The sequence below is a fragment of the Equus caballus genome, chromosome 6 (assembly GCF_041296265.1).
Source record: "Equus caballus isolate H_3958 breed thoroughbred chromosome 6, TB-T2T, whole genome shotgun sequence".
Classification (NCBI taxonomy): domain Eukaryota; kingdom Metazoa; phylum Chordata; class Mammalia; order Perissodactyla; family Equidae; genus Equus; species Equus caballus.
This window is the reverse complement of record NC_091689.1, coordinates 87,931,767-87,948,241: the sequence shown is the minus strand read 5'-3', so window position 1 is coordinate 87,948,241 and position 16,475 is coordinate 87,931,767. Positions and strand designations below refer to the sequence as shown.

Sequence of the window (16,475 nt, the reverse complement as noted above, 5' to 3'; positions counted from 1 at the left end):
CGGGGCTAGAGAGCAGAGCCAAAGGAGTGCCAAGGGCAGAAGATAAGGGGGCGCCCTGGGGCACCCACTCCCCGGCATATGTGGGGCTGGAAGGGCAGTTTGGGAGCTGGGAAGCATGTGGGGGACACAGCCCTCGGGGCCCTGCCCCCTCCTGTACCACCTATTTCCCACCCAAATGACCCAGGGTCCATCCCCCTAACGCTCCTTCCTGTGTCACCCCACCGCAGGTAGATTTGGTTTATGCTGTGGTCACACTTCCTTGGAGCTAGAGTTCTGCCAAGTTGGGTGCAAACTGGATTTCAGTAAATCACATCCCATGTGGGCTGCACTGGGGAGCTTCCACTTAAAGAAGACCCCGAACTCGATGGTGTGGTAGACATCTTACACTCAGATTAAAGAACTAAGTGCACAACGAGGGAGACGCAGCAGAACAGTAGTCAAGAGAAAAATACTCAGGGGTCTTAGAGGCTTCAAGGTGTACGGCGATGTGGTGGCCAGAGGGCTGCATTAGTAGAAGTATTGTAGCCTGAACAACCGCCCGAAGGGAGGGGACAGTGCTGCTTGTCTCTCCTGATCCAGCTACAGCTAGAGTATTGAGTTTAGCTATGGACACTGCATTTTTAGACAGACACGTGGACTGGACTACGTGGAGTGGAAAATGTCCGGAGGAGGTTGAGAGGACAGGTCCGTTTTATCACCACTGTATACCCAGCCCCTGGTTCCGGGTCCAGCAGGTCTTTATGGACAGGAGAGGAGAAAATGAGTCGAGCAGCTTTCAAAGAGCCGAAGGTCATCCTAGGACAGCTCTGACACCCACCCCCCTTCACGGAGCGCACGAGGGTCCTGTGTGAGCTACACTTCCACACCTGCCAGCTCAGGTGACCCTTTACAGACAGGAATCGGAGGCTTGGGGAGTGTGGGAAACTTGCCCAAGTGACTGGAACCCCGTGTCTGGGGTTGACTGTGGGCCTCTCTCTGTGGCCTGTGCCGTGAGCACTGGACACACACACAGAGGAGAGCTTTGGCTTATTCTCTGCAGCCTGGGCACTGAACTAGGACCAGAGAGGGGCAGGAAGAGGGGGCGGCTCTGACTCCAGGTGAGGAGAAACTTTCCAGTGACTACAGTGGTGCAATGTGAGCTGCTGCTGCTTGTCAGGGATGCTGAGGCAAGTGGATTCAGATCCAGGGCAGGGGCGGGCTGGCTGATGTCCGACGGCTTGTCTACCCCAAGTCTGTGCTGACCCTCCCCGCACCCCCCACTTCCTGGTAAGATTTGGGGTCTGGGCTCACTCTCCACAATGGTGGTCCTCCCGGAGCCATCGTCATTGATCTGCTGGATGTTCCCAAAGTGGATGTCGCTGAAGAAGATGCGATTGGGGGTGCCCGGGGAGGTGCCTGCTCGGTAGTCGAAGGCCAGAGCAATGACATTCTTCATGTGCTCAGGGTCCTCAAAGGGCTGCACAGGCGCGTTGAGGTTGCGCTCATCTGACAGGTGGATGCTCTTGAGGATGGTGCGCTCTGAGTAGAGCAGGTAGCCGGCATACTCGCGGCATGACGCCCCATCTTCAGCCAGCATCCCATGGGCACAGGCGCAGGACCGCTGTCCACCGCCCCGGTAGAGGCACAGCTGCTGGCACCCCCCGTTGGCCACTGCACACACATTGGTGCCTGGGGGAGGGCACAGGGGAAGCAGGAGGTTACAGAGGGCGGGCCCCGCCCTGGGGAAAGAGCAATCCGTGCTTGTGTCATCTCAGCCGAGGTGCAAGCTCTGGTGGGCACCCTGCTCTGCCTCAAAATCGCCAGTTCAGAAAACCCTCCAGGCCCCCATGCCCAACACCCAGACTGCTCCCAGAGCTCTTCAGCCTCTGGGGTCACTGGAAAGTGTCCCTTTGAGTCTGACTTCTCCCCTAGCCATTCTCACTCCAGGTTCCCTGGGGAGAGCACTCCCAGCCAGGGGGCCCCTATGCGCCTCTCCTGTCTGCCCAGAGCCCCAGCCTCACCTTTCTGCCGGTCCCGGTTGAAGACTTTGATGTCTTTGAGCTGGACACCGATGCCCGTTCGCAGGGGCACAGAGTCTGTGGCATTGTCTTTGCTCCCGCGCTTGATGGAGCCATTGGCGTGAGTCCTGAGGGAAGGGAAAGGCAGTGAGCAGGGCGTCACTGGGGCCAGGAGGGAAGGAAAAGACGGCCGAGGAGGAGGCCAGGACAGAGGCCCTCACCTGTCACTCCAGTAGATGAAATCCTCAAACACGGACACTGAGAACATGTCCATGTTATTGCTGGACAGAACCACCTCACGGTTCTCACCCGTCTCCAGGTCGATGCGCTCGATCTTGTCCGTCCGGGCGTCGCACCAGTATATCTTCCCATCCTGCAGGCCAGAGACCCCAGCTCACCTCCAGGGCCTTGTGCCCCACCAGGTTCCACTCAGTCTTGCCTCTCACATCGTTCTCCCCCTTCCTCCATAGCCTCCTCGCCCTCTGACCTGCTGACCTACCGACCTCTAGGCATCCCTTCACTCCCCACTGCTGAGTGACTCCCCGCCCACCATCTCTGGGGTGGCAGTCCTACTCCGGGTGGTGGCTTGGGCCAGAAGACTGTCTGACTCCCTGGGTCCATGTCTTCCCAGTAAACAGGGGCTCATCACAGGGAGACTCGAGGGAGCAGGGCCCACGGAAAGGGGAGTTTGGGGTCCAAGCTGCGTCCAAACCTGATAGTCCACCGAGATGCCATTGGGCCAGCTGATGCTGACATTGACCAGCACCACTCGATCAGTGCCATCCAGCCGAGACCGCTCAATACGTGGATACTGGCCCCACTCGGTCCAGAACAAGTATCTGCCGGGTGGAGGTAGAAGTGGGGGTCAGTCCCCAGACCATGGAGGAGAAAGGGCCTCGTCAGCATGGGCTGTGGCCTGAGTGACCAGGCCAGACCCGAGCCAGGGCTGGGGAGTGTCCAGCTCCTCACCCCTTCTCTGGGTGGACAGTGATGGCCCGGGGCTTGTCCAGACCCTGGGAGATGACCACGTAGCGGAAAGAGCCATTGAGCCTGGCGACCTCGATGACATCAAAGCCCTGGTCTGTCCAGTAGATGTTACCTGAGGAGAGAGTGGGTGGAGATCAAGGGAGCTGGGTGGGGACATGTGTCCCTGGTCCCCTCCCAGCCCCCGGGTACCCTTGCTGCTCCCTATCTGTTCCTGCCTTCCCCTTCTGCTCTGAGACCCCACTTCCCACCAGTCCTCTGCTCACCTGGAGCCCCACAGCCCTCCCACAGCTCACCTGCGATCCAGTCCACGGCGATGCCCTCCACGCGGCCAATGCCGTTGGTAACCACATCCTCGCGCCACGTCTGGTCTCGCTTAGCCCGGCTGATGGTGCTTAGGCCCATGTCCACCCAGTAAATGGTGTCATTTTCTGGAGGTGGAGGAGCCGACATGAGGATGCTCAACAAAGCAGGGGCAAGTCAGGGGCTCAAAACCATATGGGGGTCAGCAGAGAGGCGAGTGCTGAGGGTGCCCGAGGGCTGACAGGGGAGACAGAGCTGGGTGGGGGCAGCTGTGGTGAGTTCCTCCTCCTCCAGCTGTGGTCAGGCAGCCTCTCACCAGACCCCCCAGAGCACACCACCCACAAAGGCCACGTCCCACGCCCTCCTGCCACCAAATGGCTCACCAGCATGGAAGTCGATGCCGACGGCCAGGGAGGTCCCCGACACTGGGACCAGGGCATCTGACTTGTCATTGGGATCCAGGGGGATTCCCCGGATTCCTTCATGCACGGAGTACAGGAGAAAGGAGCCCACACCTGAAACACAAGGACACGTCAGGCATGGCCTCACTGACACCCTTTAAGCTTGGTTTCTGTCACCCTCAAACCTGTTCTGTTCTTCTTCCCTTTCGATATCTTCCCACGGCCATCCCTCTCTCCCTCTCAACACACATGTGCACTCACCCGGGCCTGAGGCCTGGAGCCGGGTCAGCCAGGCCTCCTTGCCGGGCGTGGTGAAAGGAGCCACAACTCTGGGGACTCACCCGCAAGGCCCCTAGCCCCCACTAGAGGGCAGCAGAGGCCCAGCCTGGTCTCCTGCGCTCTGCCCTCCTGCTCAACCCGGCACCCCCAAAGGCCCTGAGGTAGAATCTGGGAGGTGCAGACCAGACAATCGGACTGCATGACTCCCAGTCTAGAGTTCCACCTCAGCTCCTCTATCCTCCCCTGTCTGGTCTGTGCCACACCCTCTTTCCAACACCCCAAACTCAACGCCCCTATCCACCCATCCCAGATCTTCCCCTGCCTTATCCCTTGATATGGCCGGTCCCCAGTGAATCCCCACATGGGCCCTGGCTGCTCAGGCTCCATGAAAAAAAGGATTCCAGGTTGAGTGAGCTTGGGGAAACCCCAAACACCAGAGTCTCCTCTTGAAAAATTCCGAGTGCACATGAGCATAGTCAAGGCTCTGAGAAGTTCTGCAGCAAAAAGCACTTAAACTTTGTTCAACCTAGTGTTTCCTTCTGTAACGTCTACCCACATCAAAGATGTGCTTCCCAGGAGTGCTCTTGGGGAAACGCTGTCCTGGGGCAAGCTCGTAAATCAGTCAGCAAGCTCTTGTGAAAGGTCTCTGGGTTTCAGCGTCTCTCTTCGCCCAGCTGCTGAGCCCCAGCCTAGGCCCCCTCTCCCAACTCTGTGATTATTCTAATGGCCTCCTAACTCGTCTGACTGCCTCGGTTTCTCCCTGCCCCCCTCAGCCGGCTCCAGGCTCTCTGCCGCCAGGTTAATCTGCCGCAAACACCACTTTGGAGGCGCTCTCCGCTGAGACCCCGCCAGCCCCATCCACCTCCAGCCTTCTAGCCACGCCCACACCCCCGTCCCGCACAGGCCCTGCGCACCTCCTAGGGCTCTGCGCCCCTTCCCTGCGCGTGGTCCTTTCTCCTCTGAGCCCTGCATTGGGATCGGAACTGACCTATGAACGCCTGTCTTACAAGCTCACAGCACAGCTCCACAGGAAGCGGCGCGGTGCCGTCTATTTCTCCTACAGGCAGAGCGGCCTCCCGGTCCAGTTTCCCCTACGTGTTACTTCCCTTCTGGTTAAGGCTGCAGAGCGCAGGGACAGGGACTTCGGCTCCCTGGCTCCCCCACAGCACCCACCCGGCACAGTGGGGGCTTCCTAAGTATCTAACCCAAAAGGCACTTAATAACATGTGACGAACGCAGTCCTGTCCTGAGGTGAGAAGAGGAGGGTAGCAGGTCAGGCTGGGGACCCGGGCCACCGCGGGGCAGAGAGGCAGGAGCACTGACCCTCGCAGGCCTGCTGGCCACTGCGGAGGCTGTAGCCAGCTGTGCACATGCAGGAGCGGGTGGACCCCGACGTGGGCAGGCAGAGCTGGGAGCACTCGCCGTTGTTGACGCTGCAGGGGTTGGTGCCCTCGTGGTCTAGGGTGGGATGCAGAGAGAAGGGGTTAGTGCCCCTCCTCGGGGCCGTGGCGTCAGGCTCATGCTGCTCAGGGTCAGGGTGGTCACCGCCTTTGTCCTGGACTTTGGGGGGGCCACCACCCAACCCAGCTTTCAGGTCCCCTTGGCCCTTGGACCAGGGCAACTGTGAGCATATATGGTGACTTTGTGAGAAGTGGAAAGAGGAGCCCCTTTGGGGGTGAGTGGAGCCTCTCTTTTCAGTCCCCTTGACCCCTTGCCCAGGGATCCTGCAGCCAGGCCTGGCCAGAGCCCCGGCCTCCCTGTCCCATGCCCCCCTGCCCCTGCCCCACCCCCCCGCCCCTGCCCCTGCCTCACCCAGCTGGATGCTCTCGTCGTAGACTTTCATGTGCATCACCAGGGTGGTGCTGTTCCGCAGGACTACAGACTCAGAGCCGTCAGCCTTGTTGCATGTGCCCATCTTCTCCGACACCTGATCGGCCCACCACAGCTTGTCCCCTGGGGCGGCAGGAGGGGATGAGACCCTGGGGAAGGCCACACCCCCAGCTCTCCTGAAGGGCCTGCCCTGGCAGTGGGGACAGGATGCCCCCAGGTCAGCCCCCATCTCCCTAGCCAGTCTAGCCTGGCCTGCCTGTTCCCACCCCTGCTCCCACCCAGCGCCCTCACCCATGATGGCCAGGGCGGTGGCCTTGCCCAGCTGGCTTTGCATGGCATCGATGATCTCTAGTCCACTCCCGTCCAGGTTGCAGCGGTTAATGGTGTGGTTCCCAGAGCTGATCCAGTAGAGTTTGCTCTCAGGGAAGTCAATAGCCAGGCCTGGAAGAGGGGGCGTCATTGCCGGAGAGCCTGGCCCAGCCGGACCTCCAGGGCTGGGCACAGAGGATGTGGGAGTGGGGTGCAGTTTTGAGGGAGGGCAGTGAGGACCAGCGCTAAGCTGGGAGTTTGGGGAGGTAGAGGTGCAAGTGGGGGACCCTGAGAGCATGTCCTGGTCGAGGAATCAGGGAAGGCAGGCAGGGCAGCTCGTACCCACAGGGCCCTTCTGGCCGCTGAAGAGCAGGGTGCGGTTGCTGCCATCCATGTTGGCCATGCTGATGTTGTCACCGTCGGTCCAGTAGAGCTTCCTGCGGGGGGGTGGGGGGGAGGGCCGGGAGGGGAGGGTCAGAGTCCTCTTCAACTCTCACACCACACCCCATGCTCCCCAACCCTGGGCCCTGGACCGACCCACGCAGGGGGTGCACGACTAGGCCGTGGGGCTGCTCCAGGCCCTGCACCACTGCATTCTTGAAGGAGCCGTCCAGCCGGGCCACGTTGATCTGCTTCTTGTTAGTGTCATAGCTCGTCCAGAATAGGTTCCGGGATACCCAGTCCACGGCCAGCCCGTGAGCGTTTGGCAAGTCTGGGGACACAGTGGGGAGCCGTGGTTGGGTGTTTGAGGGCACAGGTCAGGAGGCTGGTCAGGGAGGGCCTGGCCCGGGTTTAGGGGAAATAGGGATCAGGGAACCGGGGTGGAGCACTGAGAGGGAGAAAGGTTTGGAGAAAGAACATCAGGACCAAGGGGACCAGGGGGGAGCAAGGGCTGGATGGGGGGTACCCACGCCCACGGGGGGGACCAGCACAAGGCAGAACCTGCAGAGACGACCGTTTCCACGCCTGTGCCGTTGATGAAGGCCCGCTTGATGGCCTGTGTGCGCACATCAGACCAGTAGACGCGCTGCTCGCGGGCATCGTAGTCCAGCACCGTGACGTTGTCGATGTCGGGCACCGTGAAAGAGATGATGTAGTTGTAGTAGGGGGCGTCCAGGTCCACACCCCGGATCTCCATCTGACGTGCGTACAGTAGGAACTTCTTAAACTCTGCGGGACACATGGCAGGTCACTGAGGACAGCCCCCTGCCTCCATGCTCCCCACCACCCACCCAGATTAGGGTCCCTCCTCCTTCTGGTTCCTTCCATTTGTTGCTGGTCCTCGGCTATCAGGCAGCACCCCCATTGGGTGTAACCTCCCTGGCTGGAGTTCCAGCCTCTTCTTACAGTGGCCATCTCTGGAGCCTCTCCCATCATGTCCCCCTGACTGGGACAGTCTACCTTCACTTACAACCGGGAGCCTGGGTGCTTGAAACCTGCCCCTTCAGCCTCAGTTGACCACTGGCTCCTGAAGGGGGGGCCTCCTACCATAGCAGGTGGTGTTGTCCTTGTGGAGCTTCATGAGGTGGGGGCAGGCACAGGAGACGGTCCGGTTGTAGTTGATGAGACACAGGTGGGAGCAGGGGCCCCTGCCCCCGTTGGCCTCACAGGGATTGGGAGCTGCAGGGGAGGGAGAAGCAGGAACATCCTGTGACTTGCTGGCCCCTCCCTGGCCTTCCTCACCTAGACGCTCCCATCACACCCCCCACTCTGTTCCAGCATCACCTGCTGCCAGACCCTCCTCTGTCAGCAGGCTGGCCCACCCGCACCGTCCAGCACAGACCACCCCCTGTTCTCATCGCCCTCTCCTCTCTCAAGGGCTTCTGCAGAGGCTGCCGGCTCCTCTCTGGCCCCTTACCCATGGGCTGCCGGGAGGGGTGGTACACCTGCAGGTCGAAGGGCTGGGTATTGGTCCTCTGTACCACGGTGACATTGTGGCCAGTCCACTTGTTGGCCTTGGCCAGCGTGTTTGTCCGCCAGTCTGTCCAGTACACCTCCCCCCCGTACAGCGTCACTGCAAACGGGTGCGACAGGAACTCGTGTCCCCGAAGCACCTCCATGTGGCCGGAGCCGTCGTAACGGGCTGAGTAAATGGCATCTGACCTGAGAGCGTGGTCGGGGCAGAGTGAGGATGCCAGTTGGGACCTCAGCCCTCAGGGCACCCTGCCAGGGCGCCCACCCGCCCAGGCCCTGGCCCACAGCCCCCCCACCTTAGCACGCTGGAGTATTCCTTCCTCCCAAACCCTGCTGGCCAGGGAAGGCAGACAGAGCAGCCCTGGAGCAAGGACCACGTGGTACAAGGTCTAGGATACCAGCTCTCAGACACCAAGGCCCAGGCCCCGTCTTTGGGCCCCTTTCTCCCCAGGCCGCCGTTAGCACCACAGGGCTTTGGTGGAGCTTAGGAAAAGGCGCCCCCGCTGGGCAGGCCTGTGAGAAAAACTTTCCCCTTGCCCTGGGAGACAGAGCCCCCAGGAGAGCACACAGACTTGTGGGTGAGGACAGGAGGTTGTATTTCAGCCCTCGCCCACCCCTGGGCCAAGCACTCCTGTGCAGGGCAACAGCCCCGCCTTCACCTCTCCTATCCGCGCCTCTACCCCCTGCCCAGCCTCTGCCTCCACCTCAGTCCTCTTACTGGGTCTGGCCCTTGGCTGCCCCAGTTCTGGCTTTAGCTCCCCCCGGGCCTTCTCATCAGTGCCAGGTTCTAGTACCCCTGACCCCACTCTGTCCCAGGGAAGGACTGGGGAGGATGGAGGCCTCCTGGGGTGTAGTGGAGGGTGCTGACCTGGCGTCAATCCAGAGGATGCGCTTCTCCAGGTAGTCCACGGTGAGCCCGTTGGGCCAGCCCCCTGAGCCTGTCTCCCGGTGGATGGTGCGGCGCCCAGCCCCACTCATGGAGGCTGCCTCGATGCGGGGCAGGCTGGCATCCCAGTCTGTCCAAAACAGGATCCTGGGGAGTGGGGAGGGGGTCAGGAGGGCCTAGGTTGAGGGTCTGGGGTAGGGGCTGTGGTAGGATTCTTGGTAAAGGGTGGAGATGGGCAAATAGCATTGAGGAGACAGGCGTCCCTGGCCCGGCTGAAGGGGCTTCAGGGGGGACCATGGGGCCAGAGTAGGGCTGGGCAGGGTCCTCACCCATCCCGGGGATCCAGCGCAATGGCCCTTGGGTGCTCAATGTCACCAGCCAGCAGGGTGGTCCGAAGGGTCCCATCCAGCTTGGCCACTTCAATCTGGTCCAGGTTACTCTCCACCCAGTAGATATTGCCTGCAATCCAGTCTACAGCCAGGCCCTCGGGTGTGGCCAGGCCGTACTGAATGACCACCTCGAAACTGGTCAGGGCTGGAGAAGAGAAGGTCATGCGGGGTTAGACTCCCCCGAGGTGAGAAGGAATGAATGCATGGTACCCGAGGACCCCCGGATGACCCACCTCCCATCCTGACACCTCTGCCAATACCTCTGATGTGCCCCAGATTCAAATGGGGGGGGGTCACAGACCCCCCCCCCAGTCTCCTCACTCAGGCCCCCCACCCCACCAGAAGGTCAAGCAGGAGGGGAGAAGCCTGGCTTCCAGAACCCTGGAGAAGGGGAGGCAGCAGCTATCTCCTGCTTGCAGGTCTGAAGGGCTAATCCATGGGGAAAGGTCAGAGCAGACAGTGGGGACTTTGGGGGACAGACCTAGACTCAATAAGAGGAGGACAGAACTTTCTAGAAGTCACTCTGCATGCTGTCTTGGAGATTTTTCCACGGTAATATACATGTATGGACCTCATTATTTTAGAAACTGTTGCGTAGTGTGAACAGCATCACTGTCTACTGAGCCATGCTCTTGTTGACGGACATTTGCGCTGGTTCCAAGTTTTCTCTATCGCAAACAATACCAACTCCTCTCACAAAATGTGCTGCTTTCAAGTCTTGGCTCAGATGTCCCCTTCTCAGGGGGCCTTCCTTGACCATCCAATTTAAAATGCCACCCCATGCTCCCTACCCTGCCTTGCCTCCTTGCTTCTCATCCCCAGCGCCATCCCTTCCGTGACGTTCCATGTTGTATCGTTTGTTTTGTTTATTTCTGACATTCCCACTGGCATGTAGGCTCCATACAGGCGGATGTTTGGGCCTGTTTGGATCCCTGCTGTCTCCCCAGGGCCCAGTGTGTACGGCAGGTGCTCAATATGTGTGTTACTAATGAAAGAAGTGTGAGAGGGGTCAGGCCGCCTTGGGACAGAAGGCAGGGTTCAGATACTTGACCCCTCCATGGCTTTTTCCTTTCAAGCCGGCAGTTCTAGGATTTGGGGAGCCGAGCTCTAGGCCTTTCCAAAGAAAGGCTGATCATTTTGTTAATTATCCGGGTGGCAGCTCTACTGACGATAATTACGGGGCATCAGGCGCTGAGACCCACAGCAAAATCTAACTCAATTAAAAGGAGTGTGGGGGATGGGGAGCTAAGGGCCTGTGGCTCTAAGTGCCCCAGTGCCCCGTCTGGGTGCACTTTGCCCCCATCAGCCCCAGGCACGGAGGGCGGTCACCTCCGTTGTCCAGCAGCTTCCCGCGGTAGATCTTGTCCTCCACCACGTCGGTCCAGTAGAGGGCGCTCTGGCTGAGGTGGAAGTCCAGGGCAATGGTGTTGCGCAGGCCAGGCACCAGAACGCTGTAGTCCCCTTTGTGAAGGTCGATGCGCCGGATCTCGTGGCGGTTGGAGAAGATGATGAACGGCTTGAAGGGGTCTGGAGAGGGATGTGAGAGGGCTCAGCAAGGGGCTTGCTGCCTCTGTCACCCTGTCCAGAGGCAGGCAGTGTCTCTGTTGGCCTTGGCCCTGGGCCTGGATGGAAACCTCAGCCTTGGCATTTGGCCACCCAAGGGCAGCCCACCGCAGCTCAGGGGCCTGCCTCAGCCTGCCCAGCCTGCCCGGCCACCCCGGCCACCCCGGCCACCCGCGTTTCACCTAGGCTGCGGCAGCTCTCGCCGTCCGGCTCCAGCACCCAGCCCTCATAGCAGGAGCACTTCACACTGAACTTGTTCTGGTCACACTTCTGGCTGCACTTGAGGTGCTTGGCACAGTAGCTCTGGATCTGGCAGGTATGGTTGTCGGGCCCCAGCTCCATGCCCAGAGGGCACGAACACACAATGCCTTCACCAGGTGCCACCGAGCAGTTGTGGCTGCAGCCGCCGTTATTCAGGGAGCACTGGTCTGGGGGTGGGAGAGCAGGGGACAGGATCAGGCTCAGGATCTGGGAGGAGGTAGGATCATGGCTGGGCTGGACCCCAAGTCCCAGGGAGCCCGGCCAGAGCTCTGGCACCCCACCCATGGCGTCCTTCTTTTCCATTCCTGGCCAAGCTTCTGTCCCACCACTTCACAGTCTCCCTCAGGACCAGGGTTGAGACCTCAGCACCCGTGACCCAGGACCGCCCCTCCCCTGCCCTGGATGGGCACCCCCACATCACGGCTGCATCTCTCTCTGGTCTCCATTTCCCTGCCCCTTCCTGAGCCCACGGTGGGGTCCCCAGCTTTTTGCCTCTTTCTGGGAGGGCCGGTAGGTCCATTCCTCTGCCCTCAGTCTCTCCTGATTTGGGTGTGATCTGGGGTGGGTGCGGTAGGGAATGTCCCACCCTGGGTCCTCTGCCAGCCCTGACTGATGCCCCGTCAGCAGTTCTCAGGGCCAGTCTCCGCCTGCCTTATCTCCCCCTCCTCACCTCCAAGGAACCCGATGCTCCGCCTGGCTCAGAGGAGATAAAGCTGCTCCGCTCTGCTCCTCGTCCCCAAGACACACCATGCGGCCCTCCCTGACCCCCATTTCTTTTGATCTTGAAGGCGTACCCTCCTCCTCCCACCTTCTCACTCAAGGCAAGATCCGCCCATCCTAGGGAGCCAGTTAAATCCCTGCCTCCTCTGGGGAGCCTGCCCTGACCACTTCGACACTCAACCAGGTGTCTCCATATCGAAAGCCGGCTCTGCACACCCTGCAGTACGAGGGTGGGTGAGGGGCTGTGCCTGAGGGAGGGGCTGTACCGCACTGTCTCTAGGGCACTTTAGGAGCTGGGCGACCTTGGGCCAGTTATTTAACCTCTCTGTGCCTCAGTTTTCTCCTCTGTAGCATGGAGATGACAATAATACCTGCCTTACAGGGCTGCTTTATGGATTAAATGCTATAATGTGTGATGCACTTAGCACAGTCTCTTGCCAAGGTGAGTCTGAAATCAACATGGTTGTTGGTAAGTGCCCCGGGTACGGCTCACCCAGCAGCCAGAGCTGTCCTTTCCTGGGCTCAGACTTCTCCCCGCAGAGCTTGGCCGTTGCCCTGGCCCTGGCCCAGACTCCTTACGTAGGCACCCGCCCCTCTGCTCTCCTGGGGCCCCTCCTGGGCCTGGGCCTCACCGCACAGCTCTCCCTCGTCTGAGCCGTCTCCACAGTCGTCGTTGCCATCGCACAGCTTGTCGGGGGGCAGGCAGACCGAGGTGTTGTTGGCGCAGGGGTGCGAGGGTGGCCTGCAGGCCAGGGACTCACAGTTCTCCTCGTCTGAGTTATCTTCACAGTCGCTGTCGCCATCACACACCCATGCTTTGCTGATGCACCGAGCTGAGGGAAGGGTATAGTATGAGGGGCCAAGCCAGGGAAGCAGGGCTCTCTATGCCCTCTTCCCAGACCCAGTGGGCTTCTCTAATACTGTCATGACTGCAATGCCTTGGGGTCCACTAGGAACCTTGAGGCTTTTTCTGTCAAATTCACATAGGCAATAAAAAAGGGCAGGAATCTGCAGGAGGTGCTGAAGCTCAACTCTGGTGAGGGTTTTGGTTCCCAGGGCCCTTCGTGCAGGCCCTGGCCCCTTCCTACCTTGCCCCATGCATCATGCACAAGCTTTTTCTGTGCAGCCTTTTGCCTCACAATGTCCCCACTCCACCCCTCACAGTATGGTAGTCCCCGTTGCCACTGCTCTGCTCTCAGTACGGTCTCCTCCTGTCCACGTTGCCCCATTCTAGACTCCCTCCAATCCTTCTTTTTACCAGAGTCCTTGCAGCCAAACTTGACATTGGGGTCACAGACGTGGGTCACTCCCTCACAGCTCTTCTCATCACTGGAGTCCATGCAGTCAGTGTCCCCATCACAGCGCCACCGCAGGGGGATGCACAGACCATCCAGCCGGCACTGGAACTCATCATTGTGGCAGCCACCAGGGGGCCTTGTGGCTGCAGGGGGACAGGTGGAGGGCACGGGGGGAGGGGGTCCAGGTCAGCCGCTCCCATCGCTGCCTTCCCAGTCCCCTCCCGCTAAGCCCAGCCCAGGTTATGAACAGAGGCAGCGATGGGGCGTTCTTGAGCCCTGCGGTCACTCCACAGAAGCCCTAACCGAGAGTCAGGGATGCCACACCTTCCAAGACCCAGCCCGCGGCTCGTCCAGTCCCCACGACTTCACACACGAGACTGCGACTGGATAAGCAATTTCTTAGGCCAGAGTTCAAATGCCCCCCACCTTAGCCTCGTCTCTGTTTCATTCATTCACTCCACCAACACTTATGGAGCGCCTGCGGTGTGCCAGGCACCGTTCTAGGTGCCAGCAGTGAACCAGACAAAGCCCTTACTCTAATGGAGCTGAAGTTCTCGTGGCAAAGTGAAAACGTGACCCGGAGTCCAGAGAACAATTACAGGTGTGCTCAGAGCTCTGGAGACAGAGCAGAGCAGGGCTACAGGGAGGGGGACGCTGCTTTAGCTGGGACCATCAGGGAATGCCTCCGACAGGAGACGTTCGTGCCGAGACCTGAACAACATGAGCCCCGGGAACATCTGGAAGTGCATTCCAGGTCCAGGGAACAGCTAGTGCAAAGTTCCTGAGGCAGGACCATGCAGGCCATATTTGAAAAATGCCCAGGGCATATTTGAGGCTGCACAGCTACAGCAAAGTGAAGGAGGAGATGAGTGGCAGGAATGAAGGTCAGAGAGGTGGGGGGCTGCTGGCCATGGGGCTGGTTGGCGTTGATTCTAAGCATGCAGAGAGCTGGTGCCGGCCTGAGGGCAGGGCTGGGGCGTGATCTGACTTATTTTGCGCAGGATCACTCCGGCCCTGCACTGAGATCTGACTGGGGCTGAGGAAGGAGCAGGAGCAGCATGTGGGAGGCCTCAGAACCTTGCCTTGCACTCAGCCCTCACACTGCTGCCGCAGACCCGCTCCCCACTCCTGCCCGCCTTGGCGCTCATCTTGTGCCTGGACTTCAGCAGCAGCCTCGGAGCGGATTTTCCTTCCTCGGGGCTCCTGAACCTCTTTGCAATCTAATCTCCTTCCGGGATTATCTTCTGAAAGCACCTCCCACATCTTATCACCTTCCAGCTTCGAAAGGTGCCTAGAGCCTGGCTTTCACCTGCTGTTGTCATCTGCCCCTTGGGGTGCAGCCTCATTCCCTGCTGTCCACTACAGTCTGGAGAGCCCACCCACCCCCCTGGCTCCTGCAGGAGTGCTCAGCTTCACTCCCTAAGTCTTACTGCTGGGTTCTCCAGGCCACCCCTACCCCCTGTCTGAAGACCCTCCCTTTTGTCCATTTACCCAGAGTCTAATCCTCAGCAGGGCCCAGTTCATCTCTCACCTCCCCCTGAATGGTCCCAGACCATTCCAGCTTACAACCAGAGTTAACAGCCACCACTAGTCATGACATCCCTGCCCCCTCGTGCCAGGCCCCCACACATCTCCTCTCATTTCGTAGAGGAAGCCAAGGCTCTGAGGAAGCGACTCACACACGTTCGCCCGGCTGGCGAGGGGCAGGGAGCTCTTCCCAGCATGCCACACGGCAGGCCTCCAGGGGCCCCTTCTCAGAATCCCAAGCCCTACTACCTGTCCCATCAGAGATGGCCCTCGAGACTCAGTCACTGTTTCCCAGGCCTTGGGTGACCCCCCCATCCTCCCTCTCAGTGCTAGGCCCCTCGTGGGTGCTCAGTGCTATCAGCACCATCCCCACTCTGTGCTCCTTAACTCTACAAGGCAGAGGCTGTAGGCTGGTAGCCCAGGGGCCAGATGAGGCCTGCGGGGAGATTTTGGCTGCAGTGTTTTTAAAATTTTGCCAGTTGTTATGGGTTGGTTTGTACTCCCCAAAGATGCTAGAGTCCTAACTCATTGTACCTGTGAATGTGACCTTATTTGGAAATAGGTCTTCGCAGATGATCAGTTTAAGATGAGGTCATTAGGGTGGGCCCTAATCCACTACGATTGTGTCCTTGTATAAAGAGGAAATCTGGACACAGAGACAGACATGCGCACAGGGAGAAGCTGTGCCATATAAAGATGAAGGCAGAGATCAGTGAAACACGTACAAGCCAAGGAACGCCAAGGAGCACCAGCACCGCCCCGAGGCTAGGAGAGGCCTGGGGTAGATTCCCCCTCATGGCCCTCGGAAGGAGCCAACCCTGCCGACAGTTTGGTCTTGGCTTTCTAGCCTCCAGAACTGTGGGACAATAAAGGTCTGTTGCTTAAGCCGCTCAGTTTGTGGTGGTACTTCAATGTCGCGGCCCTAGGAAACCAACACACCAGTGTTTAAAAATGGGTAGAGTTCCCATAAAAATCCGCACTTCTGGCTCTCAAAGCCAGGGCAACCCTGGGTCTGCATTCTTCCATGGTAACAATTGGCCAGTGCTGAGACCCCAACGTCCCCTAAGAGGGTCTATGCCTTCCAGTAAACTCAGCCTCCATGGCCCCCTGGAGGCCTGGGCACGGGGGACCCTCACAGAGCCAGCTGCCTCTCCCTCGTCCGCACTGTGCTCACTCCCCCCTGCCTCTCTGAGCATCCCTTTTTCAAGCATCCAGCTCCCAAACCCAGGCCCTGTGCTGAGTGCTTTTCATGCCTGATCTCCCGGAATCCCCATGTCAGTGCTGCGATGGGGGTGCTGTCATGATCCCCACTCTGTGGATGGAACTCACAGAGGCCACAGAGATTAAGTAGCTTGCTCAAGGCCACCCAGATAGCAAGCTGCGGAGCTGGAGCGCAAACCCAAAGCCACCCACCGCAGAGCCTGCAGTCTTAACAGTGTGCGATGGGGACTGGTCTGCAGTCTCCCTCTCCCACAGGGCTGGGTGCTCCTGAAGGAGGAAAGCCAGGTCTGGGTTCTCTCTGGTTCCCAGGTCGCAGTGGCACACAGGGCGGGGGACGGCCGGCCGGCTGAGTGCCTGGCACGTGGACAGTCCCGCCCCCCTGCTGGCCCCAGGCGCCCACCCTGGTTGGTGCAGTTGGCGTGTGTCTCGTCGCTGTAGTCCCCACAGTCGTTGTCCCCATCGCAGGTCCAGTGCTCAGGGATGCAGCGTCCGCTGTTACACTTGAACTGGGTGCTGGAACAGGAGTGGCTGCAGCCGGCCTCATCACTGTTGTCCCCACAGTCGTTGTCTGGGGAGAGGCAAGAAGGGGAAAG

The 16,475-nt window shown here is 59.8% G+C and overlaps 1 protein-coding gene across 1 annotated transcript in view; it reads right to left on the bottom strand.

The window, feature by feature from the left end:
* LRP1 (LDL receptor related protein 1) overlaps positions 1 to 16,475 on the bottom strand; it is a 77,903-nt gene that overhangs the window by 24,159 nt on the left and 37,269 nt on the right. The window contains exons 20-41 of the mRNA XM_023643837.2: positions 16,283 to 16,450; positions 13,095 to 13,277; positions 12,469 to 12,669; positions 11,038 to 11,283; positions 10,622 to 10,819; positions 9,233 to 9,437; positions 8,886 to 9,050; positions 7,962 to 8,206; positions 7,592 to 7,723; positions 7,046 to 7,273; positions 6,641 to 6,815; positions 6,446 to 6,540; positions 6,086 to 6,235; positions 5,777 to 5,917; positions 5,288 to 5,422; positions 3,668 to 3,799; positions 3,278 to 3,412; positions 2,967 to 3,096; positions 2,710 to 2,836; positions 2,219 to 2,370; positions 2,001 to 2,125; positions 1,291 to 1,668 (exon numbers count right to left, since the gene is read on the bottom strand). Of these exons, the coding sequence (XP_023499605.1) occupies positions 1,291 to 1,668; positions 2,001 to 2,125; positions 2,219 to 2,370; positions 2,710 to 2,836; positions 2,967 to 3,096; positions 3,278 to 3,412; positions 3,668 to 3,799; positions 5,288 to 5,422; positions 5,777 to 5,917; positions 6,086 to 6,235; positions 6,446 to 6,540; positions 6,641 to 6,815; positions 7,046 to 7,273; positions 7,592 to 7,723; positions 7,962 to 8,206; positions 8,886 to 9,050; positions 9,233 to 9,437; positions 10,622 to 10,819; positions 11,038 to 11,283; positions 12,469 to 12,669; positions 13,095 to 13,277; positions 16,283 to 16,450 (3,846 nt within the window). The remainder of the gene's footprint in view (positions 1 to 1,290; positions 1,669 to 2,000; positions 2,126 to 2,218; positions 2,371 to 2,709; positions 2,837 to 2,966; positions 3,097 to 3,277; positions 3,413 to 3,667; positions 3,800 to 5,287; positions 5,423 to 5,776; positions 5,918 to 6,085; positions 6,236 to 6,445; positions 6,541 to 6,640; positions 6,816 to 7,045; positions 7,274 to 7,591; positions 7,724 to 7,961; positions 8,207 to 8,885; positions 9,051 to 9,232; positions 9,438 to 10,621; positions 10,820 to 11,037; positions 11,284 to 12,468; positions 12,670 to 13,094; positions 13,278 to 16,282; positions 16,451 to 16,475) is intronic.